This window comes from Microcaecilia unicolor, chromosome 9 (assembly GCF_901765095.1).
Source record: "Microcaecilia unicolor chromosome 9, aMicUni1.1, whole genome shotgun sequence".
In the NCBI taxonomy this organism is placed as follows: Eukaryota; Metazoa; Chordata; class Amphibia; order Gymnophiona; family Siphonopidae; genus Microcaecilia; species Microcaecilia unicolor.
In genome coordinates, this window is record NC_044039.1 from 56,137,598 (window position 1) to 56,161,911 (window position 24,314).

The 24,314-nt window shown below is 45.5% G+C and overlaps 1 protein-coding gene across 6 annotated transcripts in view; it reads right to left on the reverse strand.

The window, feature by feature from the left end:
• The window catches only part of ERGIC2 (ERGIC and golgi 2), a 425,675-nt gene that overhangs the window by 309,566 nt on the left and 91,795 nt on the right, over nt 1–24,314 (reverse strand). For all 6 annotated transcript variants that reach the window (XM_030214639.1, XM_030214641.1, XM_030214638.1 and 3 more), the window contains one exon: nt 11,326–11,434. In XM_030214639.1, coding sequence (XP_030070499.1) covers nt 11,326–11,434 — 109 coding nt within the window. The remainder of the gene's footprint in view (nt 1–11,325; nt 11,435–24,314) is intronic.

Below are 24,314 nucleotides of genomic sequence, written 5' to 3' on the forward strand. Positions count from 1 at the left end.
CGACAGCGGCCAATCCAGGCCAAGGGCACCTAGCAAGCTTCCCAAACGTACAAACATTCTATACATGTTATTCCTGGAATTGTGGATTTTTCCCAAGTCCATTTAGTAGCGGTTTATGGACTTGTCCTTTAGGAAACCGTCTAACCCCTTTTAAAACTCTGCCAAGCTAACCGCCTTCACCACGTTCTCTGGCATAGAATTCCAGAGTTTAATTACGCGTTGGGTGAAGAAAATTTTTCTCAGATTTGTTTTAAATTTACTACACTGTAGTTTCATCGCATGCCCCCTAGTCCTAGTATTTTTGGAAAGCGTAAACAGACGCTTCACATCCACCTGTTCCACTCCACTCATTATTTTATATGCCTCTATCATGTCTCCCCTCAGCCGTCTTCTCCAAGCTGAAAAGCCCTAGCCTCCTTAGTCTCTCTTCATAGGGAAGTCGTCCCATCCCTGCTATCATTTTAGTCGCCCTTCGCTGTACCTTTTCCAATTCCACTATCTTTCTTGAGATGAGGCGACCAGAATTGAACACAATACTCAAGGTGCGGTCGCACTATGGAGCGATATAACGGCATTATAACATCCTCACACCTGTTTTCCATACCTTTCCTAATAATAGCCAACATTCTATTCGCTTTCCGAGCCGCAGCAGCACACTGAGCAGAAGGTTTCAGCGTATTATCGACGACGACACCCAGATCCCTTTCTTGGTCCGTAACTCCTAACGTGGAACCTTGCATGACGTAGCTATAATTCGGGTTCTTTTTTTCCCCACATGCATCACCTTGCATTTGCTCACATTAAACGTCATCTGCCATTTAGCCGCCCAGTCTCCCAGTCTCATAAGGTCCTTCTGTAATTGTTCACAATCCTGTCGCGAGTTGACGACTTTGAATAACTTTGTGTCATCAGCAGATTTAATTACCTCGCTAGTTATTCCCATCTCTAAATCATTTATAAATATATTAAAAAGCAGCGGTCCTAGCACAGACCCCTGAGGAACCCCACTAACTACCCTTCTCTATTGTGAATACTGTCCATTTAACCCCACTCTCTATCCATCAACCAGTTATTAATCCACAAAAGGACTTTTCCTCCTATCCCATGACCCTCCAATTTCCTCTGTAGCCTTTTCATGAGGTACCTTGTCAAACGCCTTTTGAAAATCCAGATACACAATATCAACCGGCTCCCCTTTGTCCACATGTTTGTTTACTCCTTCAAAGAATTGAAGTAATTTGGTCAGGCAAGATTTCCCCACACAAAAGCCGTGCTGACTCGGTCTCAGTAATCCATGTCCCTGGATGTGCTCTGTAATTTTGTTTTTAATAATAGCCTCTACCACTTTCCCTGGCACCGACGTCAGACTCATCGGTCTATAATTTCCCGGATCTCCCCTGGAACCTTTTTTAAAAATGGGCGTTACATTGGCCACCCTCCAATCTTCCGGTACCACGCTCGATTTTAAAGATAAATTGCATATCACTAGCAGTAGCCCCGCAAGCTCATTTTCCAGTTCTATCAATACTCTAGGAAGAATACCATCCGGTCCAGGAGATTTGCTACTCTTCAGTTTGCTGAACTGCCCCATTACATCCTCCAGGTTTACCGTGAAGTCAGTAAGTTTCTCCGACTCGTCCGCTTGAAATATCATTTCCGACACTGGTATCCCACCCAAATCTTCCTCGGTGAAGACCGAAGCAAAGAATTTATTCAATCTCTCCGCTACGTCTTTGTCTTCCTTGATCGCCCCTTTTACCCCTCTGTCCTCCAGCGGCCCAACCAATTCTTTTGCCGGCTTCCTGCTTTTAATATACCAAAAAAAATTTTTTACTATGCTTTTTTGCCTCTAATGCTATCTTTTTTTGTAATCCCTCTTGGCCTTCTTTATCTGCGCCTTGCATTTGCTTTGACACTCCTTATGCTGCTTCTTGTTATTTTCAGATGGTTCCTTCTTCCATTTTTTGAAGGCATTTCTCTTAGCCCTAATAGCTTCCTTCACCTCACTTTTCAACCAGGCCGGCTGTCTTTTGGAGTTCCGTCTTTCTTTTCTAATTTGTGGAATATGTTTGGCCTGGGCCTCCAAGATGGTATTTTTGAACAGCGTCCATGCCTGTTGTACAGTTTTTACCCTCTCAGTTGTCCCCCTAAGTTTTTTTTCCCACCTCATTTTATCATAGTCTCCTTTTTTAAAGTTAAACGCTAACGTATTTGACTTCCTGTGTATAGTTACTTCAAGGTTGATATCAAAACTGATCATATTATGATCACTGTTATCAAGCGGCCCCAGTACCATAACGTCCTTCACTACATGCGCTCCACTAAGGACCAAGTCTAGAATTTTTCCTTCTCTCGTCGGCTCCTGCACCAGCTGCTCCATAAAGCTGTCCTTGATTTCATCAAGGAATTGTACCTCTCTAGCATGTCCCAATGTTACATTTACCCAGTCTATATTTGGATAATTGAAGTCACCCATTATTATCACATTGCCCATTTTGTTTGCATCTCTGATTTCTTTTATCATTTCTGCATCTACCTACTCATCCTGGCGAGGCGGACGGTAGTACACTCCTATCACCGTCCTTTTCCTTTTTATACATGGAATTTCAACCCACAATGATTCAAAGGTGTGATTTGTGTCCTGCGGAATTTGTAATCTATCTGAGTCAAGGCTCTCGTTAATATGCAATGCTACCCTTCCACCAGTCCGGTCCACCCTATCACTACGATATATTTTGTACCCCGGTATGACAGTGTCCCACTGGTTCTACTCCTTCCACCAAATCTCAGTAATGCCTATTATATCCAATTTTTCATTTAGTGCAATATAGTCCAACTCTCCCATCTTATTTCTTCGACTCCTAGCATTTACATATAGACATTTCAGAGTATGTTTGTTGTTCCTATCTGCATGATGCTTAGTACTGGACACTACTGATTTGGCATCTTTTGTCTGATCTTTAGTTGCAGACGACATAAAATATGCAGATTGTGAAGAACGGCAGGAAGACTGGGCATCCAAATAGCAGATGAAATTTAATGTGGACAAATGCAAAGTGCTGCACAATGGGAAGAATAATCTGAATCATAGTTACCTGATGCTGGGGTCCACCTTAAGAGTCCGCACTCAAGAAAAGGATCTAGATGAAATTGCAGACAATACGCTGAAATCTTCTGCCCACTGTGCAGCAGCAGCCAAAAAAAGCAAACAGGATGCTATGAATTATTAGGAAAGGGATGCAAAATAAGACCAAGATTATTATAATGCCTCTGTATCAATCCATGGTGCAACCTCACCTGGAGTACTGCGTTCAACTCTGGTTGTCATATCTCAAAAAAGAGATATAGCGGAATTAGAAAAGGTTCAAAGAAGAGCAACCAAAATAATAAAGGGAATGGAACTCCTTCTCTATAAGGCAAGGCTAAAGAGGTTAGGGCTCATCAGCTTGGAAAAGTGACGGCTTAGGGGGAATATAATTGAAGTCTGCAAAATCCTGAAGGGAGTAGAACGGGAAACTAACGAAGCCTCCCTAAACACAGCCCCCTCTGCCAGTGGTGTTTAGTATAGTGCTTTCTGGTGTCTTTTTGCAGAGATCAGCCAGCTTTGTGTATGAAACTTATTCCCTTATCTATGATCCAGCAGGGCAAACAGCTAGCCTTTGTCTTCTTCGCCTTTTCAGGGACAAGTTAGCAGGCAGGCTTTGACCAAGTCATGAGCTATAAAATTTGGAAATGATAACAAGCGTCTGCTTGTTCTCAAACAAGATCTGGACGTAATAAACAGAAACTCTATTAGTGAAGGACAAATATGAGTGGTAAATATTCAGGAGTCTTTGAGGTTACAAAAGGCAAATGATGAAAAATGGAAAAAATACACACAAAAAAAAAAGTAGAGGTATAATAAGATGACCTTAGAGGTCAGGGTTGAAGAATACCAGATAAGAAAGAGAAAAAATATAAAAGACATTAACAGACTAGACAAAGGGAAGCTTCAGTATCTGACTAAGCACGTCTTGTAGCAGTCAGACCTGATAGCTTCCAGGGAAACACATAAAGAAGCCACCAGAGAGACATTTTATTTTGCTTTTGCTGAAATTTAGATTTATATAAATAAGAATTCAATTTTCTGTAACACTGGGATAAAAGAATTTTATTGTAATCATGTGTTTACGTTAATAAATTTTAGCACTATTATAAAAGAGAACAAAATATACTCTCTGGAGTGTGTTTCCTTTGCCAGAAGGGATTCCTGACCCCTCTGAAGTGTTCAGCTCCCCTCAGAGGCAAAGAGGTGCTTTAAAGAGGAGAGCCTGAACTGCCACCCGAACACTGCCCCGATGTCGCTCTCAACTTCCACAGCGGGAGCAGCTTTTAACAACTTCGACATCTATTACAAAGAAAATTAAATTAAAACAGCAACTGACATAAAGTTGAAAGAAAATTTAAAGATACACTCACCCCGGGAGAGCCAGCCGTCAGGAATCCCACCTGTCAAACTCAGTGCTGCTGGAAGCACACTCACACCCGCTCCACTACTAAGCCCTATATAATGGTCCAAACTAGTATTGCTTCTACTACTACTTAACATTTCTAGAGCGCTACTAGGGTTACGCAGCGCTGTACAAATTAACAAATAAGGACGGTCCCTGCTCAGAAGAGCTCACAATCTAAAGGACGAAATGTCAAGTTGGGATAGTTCTGTAAAAGTTGGCATCTTTTACAGAATCTAGTCCATTTTGTCTTTCCTATCACTAGGCACTAGGCCACATTATTTTTTTTTCTCTATAGAAAGGATTTCTGTAAAAGTTTCGAAAAAGCAGCCTTTACTTCCTTGTTTCTTACACTGTAGATCAGAGGGTTCAACATGGGAGTGATAAAAGTGTAAGTTACAGCCACCACTTTGTCCTGTTCCTCTGAATAACTTGAGCTAGGTTGCAGGTACATGAAAGAAATTGCCCCATAGAATAAGGTGACGGCAGTGACATGGGAAGCACAGGTAGAGAATGCTTCTGCAGCCAAGGTTGAGGGCTTTAAAAAATTATGCCCCATTTTTCTTTCTTCAGTGAGGAAGGATAATGGAGGAAGGGCTGGAGAGGGGTGAAGGGTGGGGGAGGAACCTGGTAATCACCAGGTGTACATCCAGAAGCCGGCACCACTCAGTCGTGCACCCCAAAGCTCCACTGAATTGACACACTCAGAACAGAAGCCACCATCAGATGAGACCAGAAGCTTGTGAGAGACCATCTATCCACCTGCTGGAGTTAAAGAATACTGACTGACCAAGAAGCATTCCATCCTATAAGGCAGTTCAGTCCAGCACTCTATCTGCACCTGCTGGTAAATGATCACAACCCATAGATCTCTGGATTCATCTGCTACTGACGCTAAGGAATCAATTTTTCACTCTTTCAAAAAGTGCAAAGACCAGGGGACACTCAATGAAACAACACGGAAATACTTATTTTTTCACTCAAAGAATAGTTAAGCTCTGGAACTCATTGCCAGAAGAAGTGGTAACAGCAGTTAGCATATTTGGGTTTAAAAAAAGGTTTGAACAAATTCCTGGAGGAAAAGCCCATAGTCTGTTATTGAGATAGACATGAGGAAGCCACTGCTTGCCATCGGGATAGGTAGCATGGAACGTTGCTACTAATTGGGTCTCTGCTACTAACTGGATTGGCCACTGTTGGAAGCAGGATACTGGGCTAGATGGACAATTGGTCTGACCTAGTATGGCTATTCTTATGTCCTTGAAGCGAGAAAGAGAAAATAGGAAAACAAACAATCACAAAATTTTACAAAACAGTTTAATAATTTATGTTTAGCAGTTGCATTGCTACTACAATTTAAAAGGATCCCACGTGGGTAGATGATTGTTACAGCACCCAAGTTATATACTGAAAAGTACTTTTTATATAAGTGGGTAGCAATATTAAACACTAGTAAAAAAAAGGCCCGTTTCTGACACAAATGAAACGGGCACTAGCAAGGTTTTCCTCGGAGTGTGTGTGTTTGTGTGAGAGACAGAGACAGAGTGTGTGTGTGTTTGTGTGACAGACAGAGTGTCTGTGTGTGTCAGACTGTGTGTGTGTGACAGAGATAGAGTGTGATAGAGTGTGTCAGAGTGTGTGAGAGACAGTGAGTGAGTGTGTGCCCCCACCCCCCCTCGCAGGGCCTCCCTCCCCACCCCTCAGGTCTCAAGACCCCTCCCCACCTCCCTCTCTCCTGCCCTCCCTCTCCAGCCATCCATGTCCAGTGACCCTCCTCTCCCCCTGCCCCCCCTCCAGCCACCCACGTCCAGCGACCCTCCCCTCCTCCTGCCCCCCCTCCAGCCCCCCATGTCCAGTGACCCTCCCCTCCCCGCATCAAACCCCCTCGCCACCCGCAGCTGCCACTGGTAACGCTGTCCGGCCGCTGCTGCTTCTCCTGTTGAGCAGCAGCGGCTGCTACAAAAAGGAAAAAAGTAATAAATGTTTTTAAACATCAAGCGCGGCACCGCAGACAGCCATCAGAGGCATTGGCTGTCGGCTCTGCAGCCGCTCCTCCTCTCGCCTCTCATGTCGCTGCGCTCCTCCAGGGTCTTTAGTCCAGGGGCAGTGACGTGGAGGCGAGAGGAGGAGCGGCTGCAGATCCAACAGCCAATGCCTGATGGCTGTCTGCGGTGCCACGCTTGATGTTTAAAAACATTTATTACTTTTTTCCTTTTTGTAGCAGCCGCTGCTGCTCAACAGGAGAAGCAGCAGCGGCCGGACAGCGTTACCAGTAGCAGCTGCGGGTGGCGAGGGGGTTTGCTCGGAGCAAGTGGCAGTGAGCAGCACACTCAAAGCTGATTCCCAGGCAGAGGGAGGAGTAGGGAAACACGCGGTGCAAGTTGCTCCGCGTGTTTCCCTACTCCTCCCCCTGCCTGGGAATCAGCTATGCGTGACGTCAGCCTGGCTACGGAACCTAGCTCAGCAACTCCAGGAGCCATGGACCCAGGGAGTCACACATTAGAACATTGGTGGTGAGAATTATTATATAGGAAGTGTTCACTTGATCTAATGATCCTCATAATACCAACCTCTAATAAAAAATTAGAGGATACTAAAGAAAAATTGGATAAAGAATTAGTATTCTTGAAAGAGCATGATGTTTGTTTTGACTTGTTACATGAGGATTATAAGTTGCAATTGGAAAAGTTTAGGAAGGAATTAAGACAAGTGAAATTTGACAAGTTTAAAGAGAGACAATTTAGATTACAGGTTTGGTAATGTATACCAGTGGCGCAAAAAATAATAGGCCTACATACCAAAAAAGGCCTATAGAAGTTGAAAAGAAAAAAAAAACATACTTATGAGAAGGGATGAGAACAGACTGTATGAATAAGATATACAACGTAGGATATGAAGAAGCTAGGCAAGAAAAATTTGAAAATACAAGAACAAGAGGTTGTTTTTTTAAAATAAAGTATTATTGCTCCTTTGCAAATCTGTTCTGCTTTTTCTGTTACCCTATCTGCAGATCTGTACTGCCTCTCCTTCTGATTGTGTTTTTACAGTTCTGTATTGGTCTTATTTTATGGTGTAGTACAGTGATTACAGTATGTTTTAGCATTCCAGTCATGCTGCAGAATGTGCTATAGTGCTGCTAATAAAGAATTTTTGAAAATTGAGAATTCTATGCCTTTATTTATGCATTGTTTGAGGAGTTACCATAGTTTCTTGTATTATCCAACTTTTCACTTAACCGACAACGGGTTGGGTCTCAGCTAGGTCAGATAATTGAAACTGTACAATACTAGCATTTTACAGATGCTATTCCTAAAGCTTTTAGAGAAATGGGGACAAAGTGTGTCCCCCCTCCCCATGGGCTCTGTCCTCATACCTGTGTTATTTCTTATCTTGTGGTAAATGTCAGGGACAAGGCCAGCATCTGCATCTGCCCCGCATCTACTGAACAGGGCAGACACTTGTACCTATGGGACCATGGCAAAAGCATTGGTAGGTAACACAGGTGTATCGCTGCTATCTGCTGATAGATTAATTGTGATCCCATAGGTATAAAAGAATACCCACTCAATTTCCTTCCCCTCCCAAATCACATCATCAAGCTCATATCCTATCCCCAAACAAGTCACTTCGTCAAGCCCCCTCTGCCACCTGAAGAGAAAGCTGATCCATCCCCATCCAGAAGGTTCCCTGATGTCTAGGGGCTAAGGGCAGGAGTTGACCCCACTCAATCATGCCCTCTCCAGTGCTGGGTTCAAAATGGGACCAGTTTATCCCTAGTAGCAGTCTTACAGTACTACTGTCAAGGGTCAAGCAGCCAAGTACGGACTATTATGTCGGGTCCTCGAGGGCCTCTGCATTCTGTCAGGTCCTCGAGGCAGAATCGGAATACGTGAGCCCTTGGACCACTGCTGAGGAGCAGCAGGCAAGACCACCCAGGAACTGAATACATGGAAGGACAGGGCTGGACCTCTGGACTGGAGTCGGGACTGAGGAGGCAACTGGAACTGGCAGAACAGGAACAGCTTCACCTGCACTTCACCACCGTTCCCCTGGAGTTGAGCTCCAGCGTGCAGGTGGCCGGCAGGACTTGAAGGACGAGGCCGGAACTGGAGATCCAGAGGACCCACCCAGGGGCAGGGAACACGAGGAAGCTAGACTAACTACTAGACTCAGACTGAAAGCTGCTGTGCTGCCACTAGCAAGAAACACAAGACAGACCAGGGAGACAAGACGAACAAAAGCGTAACAGGAGCAAGGACTAGGGCACGCAGCAAGCTAGGCAGAACGGGGTACAGGGAATACCCACAGGGTAAACCCACTAGCTAGGTAGAGGCAGGATACAGGATAAACACCCAGGAAATACACACTAGCTAGACAGAGACAGGATTCAGGATGTACACTCAGGATATACAAGCAGGGTTCAGGATATACACTCAGGGTAAACGCCCTAGCTAGGCAGAGGCAGGGTTCAGGATAACCTTCAGGGTACACGCCCTAGCTAGGCAGAAGCAGGTTTCAGGATATACCCTCAGGATACACAAGCAGAGTTCAGGATAGGCACTCAGGGTAAACGCCCTAGCTAGGCAGAGGCAGGGTTCAGGATAAACCCGCAGGCTAAACGCCCTAGCTAGGTAGAAGCAGGGTTCGACAGGAACCAGCAGAGGTCAAGGCTGGCAGCAAGAGAGGAAAGTCAGGAACAAGCAGGAGTCAAACTCGTCAGGCAAACAGAAGGAGAAACCAGGAACTAACCGAGTCTTAGGGCTGGCAGCAGGCAGAAGAGTATATCTGAGTTCAGGCAATAGTCAGAGGCAGGCAGCAAGCAGAGCATATCGGGGTTCAGGCAATAGTCAGAGGCAGGCAGCAAGCAGAGCATATCGGGGTTCAGGCAATAGTCAGAGGCAGGCAGCAAGCAGAGCATATCGGGGTTCAGGCAATAGTCAGAGGCAGGCAGCAAGCAGAGCATATCGGGGTTCAGGCAATAGTCAGAGGCAGGCAGCAAGCAGAGAATATCAGGGTTCAGGCAATAGTCAGAGACAGGCAGCAGACAACAGAATACACCAGGAACTAGCAGAGTCAGGCTGAAGCTACAGACTCCCACCACAAACTGAGGGAGAGTGGCTGAAGGCTTCAGACTCCAAACACAGAGCAAGGGAGTAGAAGGACAAGCAGTCCACAGACACAGAGTAGCAGGGCAAAGCCCCCCACATTAATTGATTTGTTTGCTTACTTTATCTTTTGTCTATTAGATTGTAAGCTCTTTGAGCAGGGACTATCTTTCTTCTATGTTTGTGCAGCGCTGCGTACGCCTTGTAGCGCTATAGAAATGTTAAATAGTAGTAGTAAGGTAAGGCTGAGGGTGGTCACGGCCACAGACGTGACATATTGCTCCTTATTTGGTAGCTTGATCTAACAGAAGTACTGCAAGACTACCATCAGGGGGTCAACCAGCACCATTTTGAATTAAGCACCAGAGGGGACAGATTGATCAGGAATTGCTCCTGCCCTTACCTCCTAGACACAAGGGAACCCCCAGATAGAACTAAGGGTGTAACTGGAAGGGTTGGGGGGATGTTCTGTTGTATCTACGGAGCTGTTGTTATTTGCTACCAATATTGTGGTGGCATTTAAATGCTGGCTTTTGAGGTGGTATTATGTGCAATCACAGTACTGGCAGCCATGACGGTTAGTGTGCAGTAAGTTACTGTGTGCTAACTGAAATCACTATCCACTCCTATCTGTTAATCCTTTCATGAGCCCTTGAGCCTAGGCTGAGGCTTAAGAAGGATCTTGGCCAAGGCCTAGGGTGGACCAAACAGGCGCTACACAAACCAACAGCCACAAAGCCCCGCACACTCAGGACACTCGACCAGCACCAGCAGAAAAGGGAGATAGACCACTCAGGCGGGCCTCATGGCCGGAGAACCCACTCATACAGAGTCTATGCGTACAGGCCTCACGGCCGATCTGGAACCCAATCACACACTAGGGATGGGAAAAAGAACAACGAGGGGTCCCAGGAGGGACGAGCACGTACAACGCACACAGCGCTTGCTAGACACAAGGGAAGGGCAGCAGACAAGAAGCTGGCAGGTACAGGCTACGATCTTTACATACACCCGACAGATAAGGAGCAATGCTTACTTACTGGATTCAGGAGACAACCACAGCAGACAAAGAGTTAAAGCAGGCTAAAGGGAAGGGCTCACGTCAGGAAGAAGCAGGGCTTACACTGTAGTCAAAGGTTTAAAGCTAACAAAGGAAGCACACAAACAATGTTTCTACCAGAACTCAGCAGCACACAGAGACAGAGCAGACCGAGCCCCAACAGGTGCAGGGAAGCAAGGTAATCAAGGAAAGCAGCATAGCTAGGCAAACAAACAAGCATACACTGGGAACAACCAGCACACAGAGAAGCTACGAGCAATGAGAGGAGTAAACAACTCCCAAGAAAGAACAGTGTGCTACTAGCACAGACAGAGAGAAGGTAACAGACTTCAGCTGACCAGGATCAAACGCTAAAGCACAGACTGAAGGGAGAGGTAGGCTTAAATAGATCTGGCCTTTGACATCAGCTCAATCCCTAACAGGCCAATCAGAAGCGAGTCCCAGTCATTCCCCTGCCTGTCTTAGCAGAATCATAACACTATCTCACCCACAGCCTGCTCTATTCTTGCCCCAAACTGTGCTAAGCAGTTGGCATGAGATTTTTACTACACTGTCCATTTTATCACAGTTCTATACTAACTACTCAGCACACCTCAGTAAACAAGCCACAGACTTTGTTCTGTTTTTTTTTTTTGAGAGTCTATATCTGAAACATTCTGAAAAATCTTACCTAGTAAAATCTTTGTCTACTTCATATTCATATTTCATCCAGGTGTTTTGATATACAAAGAATTCCATTATTGTAAGTAATGCCATAGTTGTAAAAACAATGATGGAAACTGAAAAGTCAGAAAAAAAGAGCATCGACTTAAAGAATGACAAAAATACATTTTAAGAAATAAAGATCAAATATTTTGAGAAAGAAAAATAAACAGGCCCAGTTACAGGAATCCTGTCTGAAGGATGCTATCCAAAAACACACTGGTCCACAACATACTTGACACTCACTTTTGCTGTGCAGCACCCATGGTTAAGATTTTCCAAATATATATTCTTACCTCTTAGAATTTGAGAAATGATATTTTTTGTTTACATAAGCAGGGAGTAAATTTTTATAAAACTGCACCTATAGTTGCAAAAAGGTGCTTATTATATGTTGTGTGTTATCTTTCAGTTTGCCTGCTTTTGTTACCCCTATGCAATTACATGTAGAAAATGTTCTAAATCATTATCCATTAAAGGGATAATGTTATGAAATATTTTTGCTCTTACAAAATTAGGTCACACCTACAATTAAGCTCAGTGCAATCCAGCACACAACTGTATAGTAGCTATGCACAGCAGTAGAGTTTGAGTAAAGCTGCAATTTTACAAATGAACACAAATACAGTACACGCAAACATTTACACCTACTCCCAATGCAGGCATAAAATCACCTCAGTACCTATGTACCTTTATACATAAAAGCAGATTGCAAAACATTTACCATTTTCTGAAAAGCTTAGCTATACCCCAAGGAATAATTCAATTATACTTGTGAACAATTTCCCATATAATTAATAACCATTTCTTATAAACTGGCTGTTATCCAGCAGGGCCATATAAAAGACAGCCTCATAGAGTAGGCAGGGCAGGACCAGAGAAGTGTAACTGATAATCATCAAGAGCCTGCCACATGCTCCCACTGAGGTCAGCAAAGGAGAAGAGTAGACATACTCAATGAAGACTGCCCATCTGAAATGAGAAAAGATGGGGGAAAGCAGTTGCTTTCCTGTAACAGGTGCTCTCCACGGACATCAGGAAAATGCAAACACACTTGGGTAGTCTCCTCCAGAAGCTGCCTGTACAGAAGTGTCCTCTCTAACTTGATAAAGTTTCAGCCAATGGTTTGTGCTGCTGCTCTTCTCACCTTGCTGACATCAGGAATCCCTTCAGCTAGCAAGGAGTATTATTCATGATGTGGCAGATAAATAGAGGAAAAGCCTGGGGAGGAGAGGTGCTCACAGCTGTAGCCATGGGACAAATGTGGCAGAGAACCTTGGGGCATGGACCCCCTAAGCAAGAGACAAAGTTTGGACAAAGGACAAGGACTTACCCTGAGGCAGAATTCAAAATATAGCCCATGTTGGCAGTTGGTCCAATTGAGAAAGATAAGTATACGGAGGAAGTGACGTCACCACCACACAACATGGCAGCATGAGAAATTCGCTCCGAGAGTTAACCCCCATAAATCAGCTTTTTGCAGTTTCTTAAGAGCACTGCCATTACTAGACATGGTGCGAAGACTTCTGGATGTCATCCGGCTGGAGACAGGATGAATAAACTCAATGGAAAAATAGTTCTTTCCGGTTAAGCTTACCCAAGAGTGCAGGGGCCTGCAGCCACGAGGCCCACACTACAATTGATCGACATGGTGCACGAGGCAGACCCAGCCCAACTGGAACACTTTCAAGATCTATTTATAGCAAGAGAGGACTCAAAGGACAACTCGAGGAAGCCTTGGCAGGAGATTAAAAGCTTGGCTACGTGAAATCAAGACTGATCTAAAAGCAGTCCGGGAAGAAAAAATGACTCTGACAGCGGACTTACACCATAAGATAGCGGACTTGGGACACAGAGTAGAAGACACAGAACAAAGAGTGGATGAACACACTGACATTTTGGAAACATTGTCATCACAGCTCCAGGATCTGCGGGCGCTTAACCTCAACTTACCAGATAAGCTCGAAGACCTTAGAAGCAGGAGCAGACGTCACAACTTGAGATTCCGTGGGATACTGGAAACTCTGGCATACACTAACTGTGAGAAGTACAATCTATTGCAAAGATACTGTTGGGTCCGGAGGAGGCCATTATACAATTGGTCAGAGCACACAGGGCCCTTGGACTGCCCCACAACAACAAACCGAAGGATATCATTGCGTGCTTTACACATTTTAAGGTGAAGGAAAAATGTCTGCAAGCCGCAAGGAAAGCTGAGCGTTTACAATGGGATTCTTACCCAATTGAGATATATCAGGATTTAGTGGGTGAAACACTCAAGCGCCGGATGGAGCTGAGGCCGATTACACAATGGATGACAGAACTGAAAATTCCTTACAAATGGCACTACCCATTCGCCCTGCAGTTCTACAAAAATGGCAAACACTACCAAATTCACACATTAGAGCAAGCGAAAGAGTTCTTCCTGGAATCACTAGAAAAAGATAGAGATCCACTCTTGAAAGTGCTTAAACAGGCAACCGCCATGAAGCCAAAATGGCAGCATGTCTCCAAAGGTGGCGGACGGCTGAAGCGGCAAGCTTCCAATAAAGATATGTACATAGGCAACAAACTTATGATAATGTTAGGCGGGTGCTGCACCTTGTCCAACAGGTACATGGCACTGGCCCACCACTGTTATCACTAGATGACGAAAAAGTATTTGCTAGGGTGCACTGGCCCTTATTCGCTCTGCTGCAACAGCTGGGCTTCTCTGGCAGATTTATGACATGGCTAGCTCAAATCTATCATTGTCCGGAGGGAGTAGAAAACATGAAAAAAGATCTGCGGAAGCTAGAAGAATGGTCTAACGTTTGGCAATTAAAATTCAATGCGAAGAAATGCAAAGTGATGCACTTAGGGAGTAGAAATCCAAGGGAAACGTATGTGTTAGGCGGGGAGAGTCTGATAGGTACGGACTGGGAGAGGGATCTTGGGGTGATAGTATCTGAGGACCTGAAGGCGACGAAACAGTGTGACAAGGCGGTGGCCGTAGCTAGAAGATTGCTAGGCTATATAGAGAGAGGTGTGACCAGCAGATGAAAAGAGGTTTTAATACCCCTGTATAAGACGTTGGTGAGGCCCCACCTGGAGTATTGTGTTAAGTTTTGGAGGACGTATCTTGCGAAGGATGTTAAAAACATGGAAGCAGTGCAAAGAAAAGCCACGAGAATGGTATGGGATTTGCGTTACAAGACGTATGAGGAGAGACTTGTTGATCTGAACATGTATACCCTGGAGGAAAGGAGAAACAGGGGTGATGATACAGACGTTCAAACATTTGAAAGGTATTAATCCGCAAACGATCCTTTTCCGGAGATGGGAAGGCGGTAGAACTAGAGGGCATGAAATGAGATTGAAGGGGGGCAGACTCAAGAAAAATGTCAGGAAGTATTTTTTCACGGAGAGAGTAGTGGATGCTTGGAATGCCCTCCCGCGGGAGGTGGTGGAAAAGAAAACGGTAACGGAATTCAAACATGCGGGATAAACATAAAGGAATCCTGTTCAGAAGGAATGGATCCTCAGGAGCTTAGCCGAGATTGGGTGGCAGAGCCGGTGGTGGGAGGCGGGGCTGGTGGTTTGGAGGCGGGGATAGTGCTGGGAAGACTTATACGGTCTGTGCCAGAGCCGGTGGTGGGAGGCGGGACTGGTGGTTGGGAGGCGGGAATAGTGCTGGGCAGACTTATACGGTCTGTGCCAGCGCTGGTGGTGGGAGACGGGGCTGGTGGGTGGGAGGCGGGGATAGTGCTGGGCAGACTTATACGGTCTGTGCCCTGAAGAGGACAGGTACAAATCAAGATAGGGTATACACAAAAAGTAGCACCTATGAGTTTATCTTGTTGGGCAGACTGGATGGACCATGCAGGTCTTTTTCTGCCGTCATCTACTATGTTACTATGTTATATACTCCCACATTTAGACTGAAAAAGGGAACGTGGCAGGGATGTGCTCTGTCCCCATTGCTGTTCACTTTGGTGACTGAACCCTTGGCATGTGCCATACGACAGCACCCTAAAATTAGTGGCCTATGTTGGGAGGGGGATGAATATAAAGTACAGCTCTTTGCAGATGATATCTTGTTAACCCTATCTAACCCAGAATGATCGTTGGAACATCTGGCAGTGGAGCTATCACTTTCTGGGTTTAAGATAAATATGTTCAAATCCGAGAACATAAATATCACCCTGGAGGACAGGGTAGTCTCCAAGTTAAAAAAAGAAGTACTCATATAGATGGGCCTCTCAGAGCATTACTTATCTGGGGGTGGGATTGACCCCTGGAGTGTCAGGCCTCTATAAAGCAAATCTTCCAGGGAAACTACAGGAATTATTTCAAGAACTAGATAGATGGGCAGGTCCTAATGTCTCATGGCTTTGGCATATTAATGGCATTAAAATGATGATCTTACCTAAATTGTTTTACTTGTTCATGGCCCTGCCTCTCCAAATACTGAAAACATTTTTCAAAAGACTTAAAAGGAGGGTTTTTCACTATATTTGGAATAAATGCCCACCAAGAGTCCAAGCTCGGGCGATGTGCTATCCTAGAAATTTAGGAGGTATGGCAGTACCAGATTTCATGCTATACTATCAAGCTTCACAACTTCGGATTTTGGCAGAATGGGTAACTAGTCAGAGAAGGTGTGGGTCCGGATGGAACAGAAATGGCTAAACCCAATACCATTGAAAGCGATACCTTAGCTCCCACGGGCTCAGCTTTTGAGCTATATGAAGTGGGACGGGAGGCAAACATTTATAAGAAATGGGAGACACAAGGCTTAGCTAACTTGGGACAAATTTGGGAGAGGGGTGTGCTCCATACATATGCTGAACTACAAGAATAATATGACATTCCACCATACCATAATTTTCATTATAAACGACTCAGTGATTATATACTACGTAAAGCCAAAGAGGAACTTAACTTAGCCGAGACACTCTTAGAAAGAGGAATTGGGGGAGGTGGGGGTAGGGGATGTGTCTCACAAATATATCAAGCACTGCTCTTGTTCTCCACACCTATAGTTCCATATATGCAGCGATGGGAAAAAGATATGGGGAAGGTAATTGAGGGTAAGAAGTGGGATCTCAGCTTAAATGTTTGTTTAAATCATTTATTAGTAGTATCTTAATGGAAAATGGACATAAAATTTTGTATAGATGGTATTATACTCCACAGAGATTGTTTCATATGTATTGTGCAGGTACAGGCTTATGTTGGAGACGGTGTGGGAAGCTAGGAGATATGTATCACATAGGGTGGTCGTGTCCTGCGGTGCAGAAATATTGGCAGGACATTGTCTCCATGACACAGCAGGTACTGGGGGTGCCATATCCTATGCAGGCAGAACATTGCTTACTGCACCATAGACCCCTTGGCATAAAAATCGAACATCACATTTGGGCTATTCAGTTATTTACAGCAGCCCGCTTGGCTTTGGCTTTTGCGTGGAAAAAAGCAGCGCTTCTATCCACCTCTATCTACCTTGATAATATTTAAATATTATAGTGAGGCCCTAAAATACAAATACATTTATCATGAAAGTTGAACATGTCAAATTACTACAGAATGCTACATAGAAACTTCATGCTAACAAAATACCTCAGTCACACACACAGAACACAAATGCCAAATACAGAATAAGTGACCACAAACTCTAGAAACATAAATTAAACAGGAACCCCAAGAAAAAAGACCTTGCATGTAGTGCAACACCAGAGAAACAAGAAAGAAAGGCTTTTCCTCCTGTGCAAAATATAAAGATTGTTACATGCCAGGGATGGTGTTAGGGGTTGCAACTAGGCAACTGTGCTTGGTTCCCTAGACAAGGAAAGCCCCAAGCCTGCTGGAAGCTGAAGGCGCTGCCTGGTAATGGATTTTGGGGTCCATTCCTAAACTTCTGCCCTGGACCCCAGCCGTTTTGTCGTGTTCGTGAGTCCTTGGGCCCAGGCAGAGCGCAGAGACGAAGACTCGAACCTGCGCTCTGTTGGGCAACCGAACAACCCCAAGGCTTCACCTGTGTTGACCGCTGTTCCCCGAGGGTTGAGCCCCCAGGTGCAGGCAGCCGACAGGACTTCCAGATGCAGGCAGGGGTCAGACGGCAGCAGGCAGAGAGAACTCTGGGTTCAAGTGGTGAGCAGAGGCTGGCAGCCACCAGGGAGTAGTTCGGGTACAGGCGGTGGACAGGACAGCAATGAGCAAAGAGCAATCTGGATTCAGGCAATAGGCGGGATAGGCAGCAAGCAGAGGGTACGGCAATAGTCAGGTCAGGCAGTGCGCAGAGAGTCTCTGGGTCCAGGCAGAGGTCAGGTCAGGCAGCAAGCAAGGAGGAATCCGGGTCCAGGCAGAGGTCAGGTCAGGCAGAAAGCAAGGAGGAATCCGGGTCCAGGCAGGGGTCAGGTCAGGCAGCAAGCAAGGAGGAATCCGGGTCCAGGCAGGGGTCAGGTCAGGCAGCAAGCAAGGAGGAATCCGGGTCCAGGCAGAGGTCAGGACAGGCAGCAAGGAGAAATCCAGGTCCAGGCAGAGGTCAGCAATAAGGTAGACAGTAACAAGAGTATAAGGGAAACACACCAAAAGTGCAAAGCAAGACCTACTGAAGTAGAAGCCGAAGTGATGAAGCAGGGTGGCAGCGTTCCAGAAATAGAGCTGGTCATCACAGCTGAGAGAAGTCAGCTGGGAAAAAATCGATGCCATAGGTTGGCAGATTGTGGAGGGAGGAGCGTAGGAGTCTGCCCGCAGGGAAGGCCAATCCCTGGGGAGCAGAGAGGCAGATCCACGAGCCCCGAGGGGCGAAGCAACCCCAACGCGCCGGCGCCATGAGGCGGAGCAGGGGCGGAGCAACCCCCGACGCGCCGGTGCCAAGAGGCAGAGCAAGGCGGTTCCCGGACCCAGATGACGAATGATGGAGCACCCGCGATCTCCCGGCACCACGCAGCGGAGCTTCAACCACTGCAGCGGCAGGCCGATGTGGTCAAGACGGCAGAGCGCATCCGTGGCGCCGGAGGCCCCGCTGATTCGGAGGTAAGGGCCGTGACATGTTTAACATCAACTCTAGCAAGATGTACATTCCAAATCCAACATATTATATTCACAACACTGAAAATAAAATAATTTTGTGTACCTTTTTGTTGTCTGGTCATTTTATTTTTCAAATCATATTGGTCTCAGTCTCTGGTTTCTGCTTCCCTCTGTCTATTTATTTATTGCATTTGTATCCCACATTTTCCCACCTTTTTGCGGGTTCAGTGTGGCTTACAATATGAGTTAAATGTTGGAAATACAATTTGTTACAGATTGGTTATGGATTACATTGTGCAGAGTTATGCGAAACAATTGAGGTGTCGTTAAGGAATGTAACAATGGAGCACAAACATTGAAACTTTGGAAGGAAACAATGGGAGCTTAGAGGGCGATAAAAAGGCATGAAGACATATGGTATATATCTTTCTGTGAGTAAAGGTATGACTGATGTGATAATACGGGAATGAGAGTTCAGAGGTGATGTGTTTTGGTGTGGACTTTATGTGTTTTAGTTTTTTCCGTAAATCTTTTCGAAAAGATGGGTCTTCAGTAATCTGCAGAAGGAAGCTTGCTCGTTGATTGTTCTTAAGTTGCGCGGCAGTGTATTCCAATACTGCGTGCTCATGTGAGAAAAGGTTGACGCGTGTAGCGCTTTGTATTTCAAGCCCTTGCAATTGGGGAAGTGGAGGTTAAGGAAGGTTCAGGATGATCTTTTGGCGTTTCTGGGTGATAAGTCTATTAACTCAGACATGTAGGCTGGGGCTTCGCCGTGAATGATTTTGTGGACTAATGTGCATACTTTAAAAGTGACGCGTTCCTTGAGTGGAAGCCAGTGCAGTTTCTCTCGTAATGGTTTTGCACTTTCATATTTTGGCTTTCCAAAGATGAGTCTGGCTGCCGTATTCTGGGCTGTTTGAAGTTTCCTCAGTGTTTGTTCTTTGCAACCTGCGTATAGTGAGTTGCAGTAATCCAGATGGCTGAGCACGAGGGATTGCACTAGGCTGCGAAAGACGGATCTTGGGAAGTATGGTCTTATCCTTTTCAGTTTCCACATGCTGTAAAACATCTTTTTTGTTGTGTTGTTAGCGTGAGTTTCGAGCGTTAGGTGGCGGTCGATAGTGATTCCAAGGATTTTTAGCGTTTCTGAGATTTGAAAGTTCAGGTTTGGTGTGTTTATAGCTGTGAATTCTTTTGTGTTGTATTGGGAGGTGAGTATTAGGCATTGAGTTTTTTCTGCATTTAATTTCAGACGAAATGCATCTGCCCATGTGTTTATGATGTGTAGACTTTGATTGATTTCGTTGAGGATTTCGTTAATGTCTTGTTTGAAGGGGATGTATATTGTCACATCATCAGCGTATATATATGGGTTGAGGTTATGGTTTGATAGGAGTTTTGCCAGAGGGATCATCATTAGGTTGAAGATGGTTGGTGAGAGAGGTGATCCTTGTGGTACTCCACATTCAGGTGTCCATGCCTTAGACGTGGTCGAATTTGATGTGACTTGATACGAACGTTGGGTTAGGAACCCTTCGAACCAATTCAGGACATTTCCTCCAATGCCAAGGTATTCGAGTATGTGTAATAGGATTCCGTGGTCCACCATATCGAAGGCACTTGCCAGGGTCTCCTGTCTACTTGACATTTCTTCTTTCTCCATGTCCATCATCCATCTCTGCTTTCCTATATTTCCTTGTCCAGTATCTCCCCTGAGTTCATATCCCCTCATCCATCATTCCTCTGTGCACCTATGCACCCCATGCCCAGCATATCCCTTCCGTGTTCCTATTCTCCCCCTTGCCTGGTATCTCACCCCCTCTCTGTGTCCATATACCCCCTGTCCAGTGTCCAGCATATCTCTATTCCATATCCCCCTCCCCCCTTGTCAGGCACTGCCACTCTGTGCCCATATGCCATCCCCATACCTCACATTTGTGTCCCTATCCCCATGCTCCCACCTAATGCCCATCATCTCCCTTCTGTATCTGTACATCTCCCTACGTCCCCTTTCTCCCTCTTCCACACCAATGTGTCCCACTCCTCTCTGACTCCACCCCAACCAGCTTCTCTTCCTCTCTCTTCCCTTCCCCTTATGCATCTGGCTCTTTCTCCCACTGTGGGTTCAGCATTTGAACCCCCTCTTCCTTTATCCCCTTGTCCAGCATCTTTCTACCTTCCCTCTAACCCCTCCCACTCCCAAAGGTCCAGCACCTTTCTCCCTTCGCTCCAGCTCTCCTTGCAAGTCCACGTCTCTCTCCTTTCCCTTCAGCCATCCCTTGCATATCCACCAATCCAGCAACTCTCTTCCTTCTCTCCAGACCCCCTACATGTCCAGCACCTCTCTCTCCCTTTCATCCAGCCCCCCTACATTTCCAGCACCTCTCCCCTTCAACCCTCTGCATATCCAGCATATCTCCCCTTTCCCTCCAACCCCACTGCATATCCAACACCTCTCCCCTTCTCTCCAACCCCCCCTACAAAATCCAGCACTTCTCTCCCTTCCCTCCAACCTCCCAAGTCCAATACCTTTCTCCTTTCTCTTCCCTCCAACCCCCTGCCCCTCTTGTCCAGCACCTTTCCCTTCCTTTCAGGCCTCTCCCCTCCCAGGGCCAGCAAAAACTGATGTGACAAGGTTACATCCCAGATGTATAGAATGAAGCAGCAAAACCCTAAACTACATCTCCCAGAATGCATTTCCAGTCCTAGCAGTGAAAGCCCAGGGGATAGGCAAGCTGGCCATATACCATCTCTGACCACAAGAGGGAGGGAGAATGAAGGAGCCCAGTTCCCCTGGACCCGCAATCAGTATGTTATGCTGCCCACCTGTAATAGGGAGGGGTGGGGTGAGAAGCAGAAGGAGGGTTGGTTGGATGGATGGTATGGAAGAGGGGGTTAATCAGGCTGAGCAGGGAGAAGAAACCAGAATGGAATGGGAGCTTGAGAGCAGCACATGAAGGTTTGAAAATCCATATTGTTTTGAAAGTTATTTTGATTTACCCCTGCTTAAAGAGAGAAGCCTGTTTTCGGTTGGTTAGACCTGTTTGATGTGGGGAAACCCTGTTAGGGGAGGTTGTTGGAAGAATTACAAACCTGGTTCCCCAAAAGCTTACCCTGATTATGTGGGGAAACTCTATGGAATTTGAAAGACTTGTTTGGAGAGGGGGAGAAAATCCTGCTGAGACGCAAGTAATGATTTTGAAAAGGAAGGATTTTCAAAAGACTATTGCAGCCCTTCAGGACAGGGGGCAGAGACTTTGTGTTTGGTGGCTTATACACTAAGGAGGCTGTTTAAACTGAGACCCAGGTCTTCCCAAGGGAGTGGGCTCAGTAAAGAAGAGACTTGTACGAGAGTAATACTTGTAAAGAAGTGGTTCCCCCAAGACTAAAGCCAAGAACTAATAAAGTGAATTTGCATTTGTTGACTGCCTAATTTGCAAATTGGTGAAGGCTGGAGAATCAGAGTTATAGTCCCGGGGAAAGTGCAGTGGGTCACTGTCCGTGAACCAGAGGAGTGACTGGGGCACGGTGGACATAACTGGAAAGGATTTCCAGTTGGAGGAAGGCATGGCCGAGCAGTCACCCTGAGTGAGAAGGGAGCCCAGGATATTGTCCTGCTCAGGAGCCCCCGGGGGGGGGGGGGGGGGGGGGGGGGGGCAGGAAGAGCACACATCTTTACAAGCTGCTCAGAAGCAGAGTGCTAGGAAGCTGGGCAGAGAGCGTGTGAGCCTGGACAAGAGCCACTAGAGGGCCTCAGCACACACAAAACACCCCTGGGGGTTTACACAGAACACAAATGCCAAATACAGAATAAGTGACCACAAACTCTAGAAACATAAATTAAACAGGAAACCAAAGAAAAAGACCTTACATGTGCTCACCCAGGCCCACCCCCCACTTGGATTTTGATAATCCTGTGTGCTAAAGTGATTGACATGAGGAACAGAGTTTTGGAGTTGGGGGCTGAATGGGTGGATAAAGATAAACCAGTCCCTTAAGGAAACAGTGTACCGAAGGATGAGATTAAAAAGATTTGCCCTGTATGTTCATATGAAAAGAGTTTACTGCCGCCAGGTGTACTCTAACCAAGGATGTTTTGAGACCAGACTGGGAAAGATACAGGTGGTGCTGTAGAGGAGTTTCTAGAGAACACATAATGGGATCGTAATTATGTGATGAACACCAAATATTAAATCTCTTCTATTTAAGACAATAGGACTTCTGCGTGGATGGCTTATTTGCTGCCTTCAGTATGTCTTGAATCGTTTTGGGAAGGAAGTGTGGGGCAAGCCACTGAGCCTCCAAGGTGTTTGAGTTACAACTCTGATGTTGGGATGTAGTAGATAACCCTCATATTTAGTGAACAGGGTTGGATCGGATCGTAGACGGAGAGGATTGTCTATAGCCAAAATTGAAAGCCAAAAGGAACCAAAGTTGTCTCAGCCAGTCTGGAGTATCAATATGATGCCTGCATCTAGTACTATTATCTGGATGACCTTTGAGAGGAGTGGATTTGGAGGGAAGGCATACTGAAGATGTTTGGTCCAAATCAGGGCAAATGCATCCATGGGAAGACTCTTTGGGGAAGGAATTCTGGATCAGAACAGGTTACATTTTGTGATGGCTTCTGTGGTGAATGGATCTACTGTAAAGATTCCCCACTTCTGGAAAATTTGTTGTGTTACCAAACTGGAGAGGGACCACTCATAGGGTAACAGAATTCTGGAGTTTGTCCGCTAGGATATTGTGAAGTCCTGGTAAATAAGTGTGATTATGATTATGTTTGTTTTATTGTAACCCACTCAGATGTTTGGATGTGCGGCCTATAAATTTTGTTACATAAAAAAATAAAAATGGCAGGCCTCAACAAATTTTAATTATATTTAGGAGCCAATCCAAACACTTAGGAACCATCTTTCTCGCTTCTCCTTTCCCAACCTTCCAACATTGTCCCCAGTGAAGTTTTTTTTGGAGGGGAGGGGGTGAAATCCCCTCCCAGCATAGCAGTAGCTCTTTTAGAAATTAGCTTAAGATTCTTTTTTTCCCTATTTTGTCCCTGTGAGCAAAAAATCAGTTTCTTAAGGTGCTTCTGAAGTTAATCAGCTGCAAAGTCAATAGTCTCCCTTTTCAAAGCAGGCTGTCAGCTGTGTGACAGCACATTCTAGACAGGGGAAGCAAAGAGACAATTGCTTCTTTGTTTCACCTATCACCATAGCCTGGGTCACTATCAGTTTCTCTCATACCCCCCTTCTCATAGCCTTCACCCAGTCTGTCCATCTCTTTCTCTCTCTCACACCTTCCCACAGCGTTCACCCGGTCTGTCTGCTTCTCTCTCATACCCCCTTACTACTACATATCATTTCTATAGTGCTGCTAGACGAACACAGCACTGTACATTAAACATGTAAGAGACGGGTCCATGCTGAAAAGAGCTTAAATCTAATCAAAACAGACAAACAAGGCAAATAAGGGATAACGGAATTACTTAAGGTGGGAATGATAAAACAGACATGGGAATAGGACTTAGGAGCAGCCTCAAAAAGGTGGGCTTTTAGCCTAGATTTGAAGACGTCCAGACTCGGGAAGTCTATTCCAGGCCTGTGGTGCAACAAGATAAAAGAAATGGAGCCTGGAGTTGGCAGTGGAGAAGAAGGTTACAGATAAGACACATTTACCCAATGAATGGCGTTCTCATGGAGGAGTGTAGGGAAAGATAAGAGTGGAGAGGTACTGAGGAGCTGCAGAGTGAATGCACTTCTAAATCAATAAGAGGAGTTTGAACTGTAAGCGGAAACAGATAGGGAGCTAAGAGTGTAGCGACACCGGCAAATATGTCAAGTAGCAAAATTTTGAACGGATTAAAGGGGCGAGACGTGGCTTAGTGGGAGACCTGTGAGAAGCAAGTTAGAGTAGGCGAGAAGTTAAGAGTGTGGATAAGGG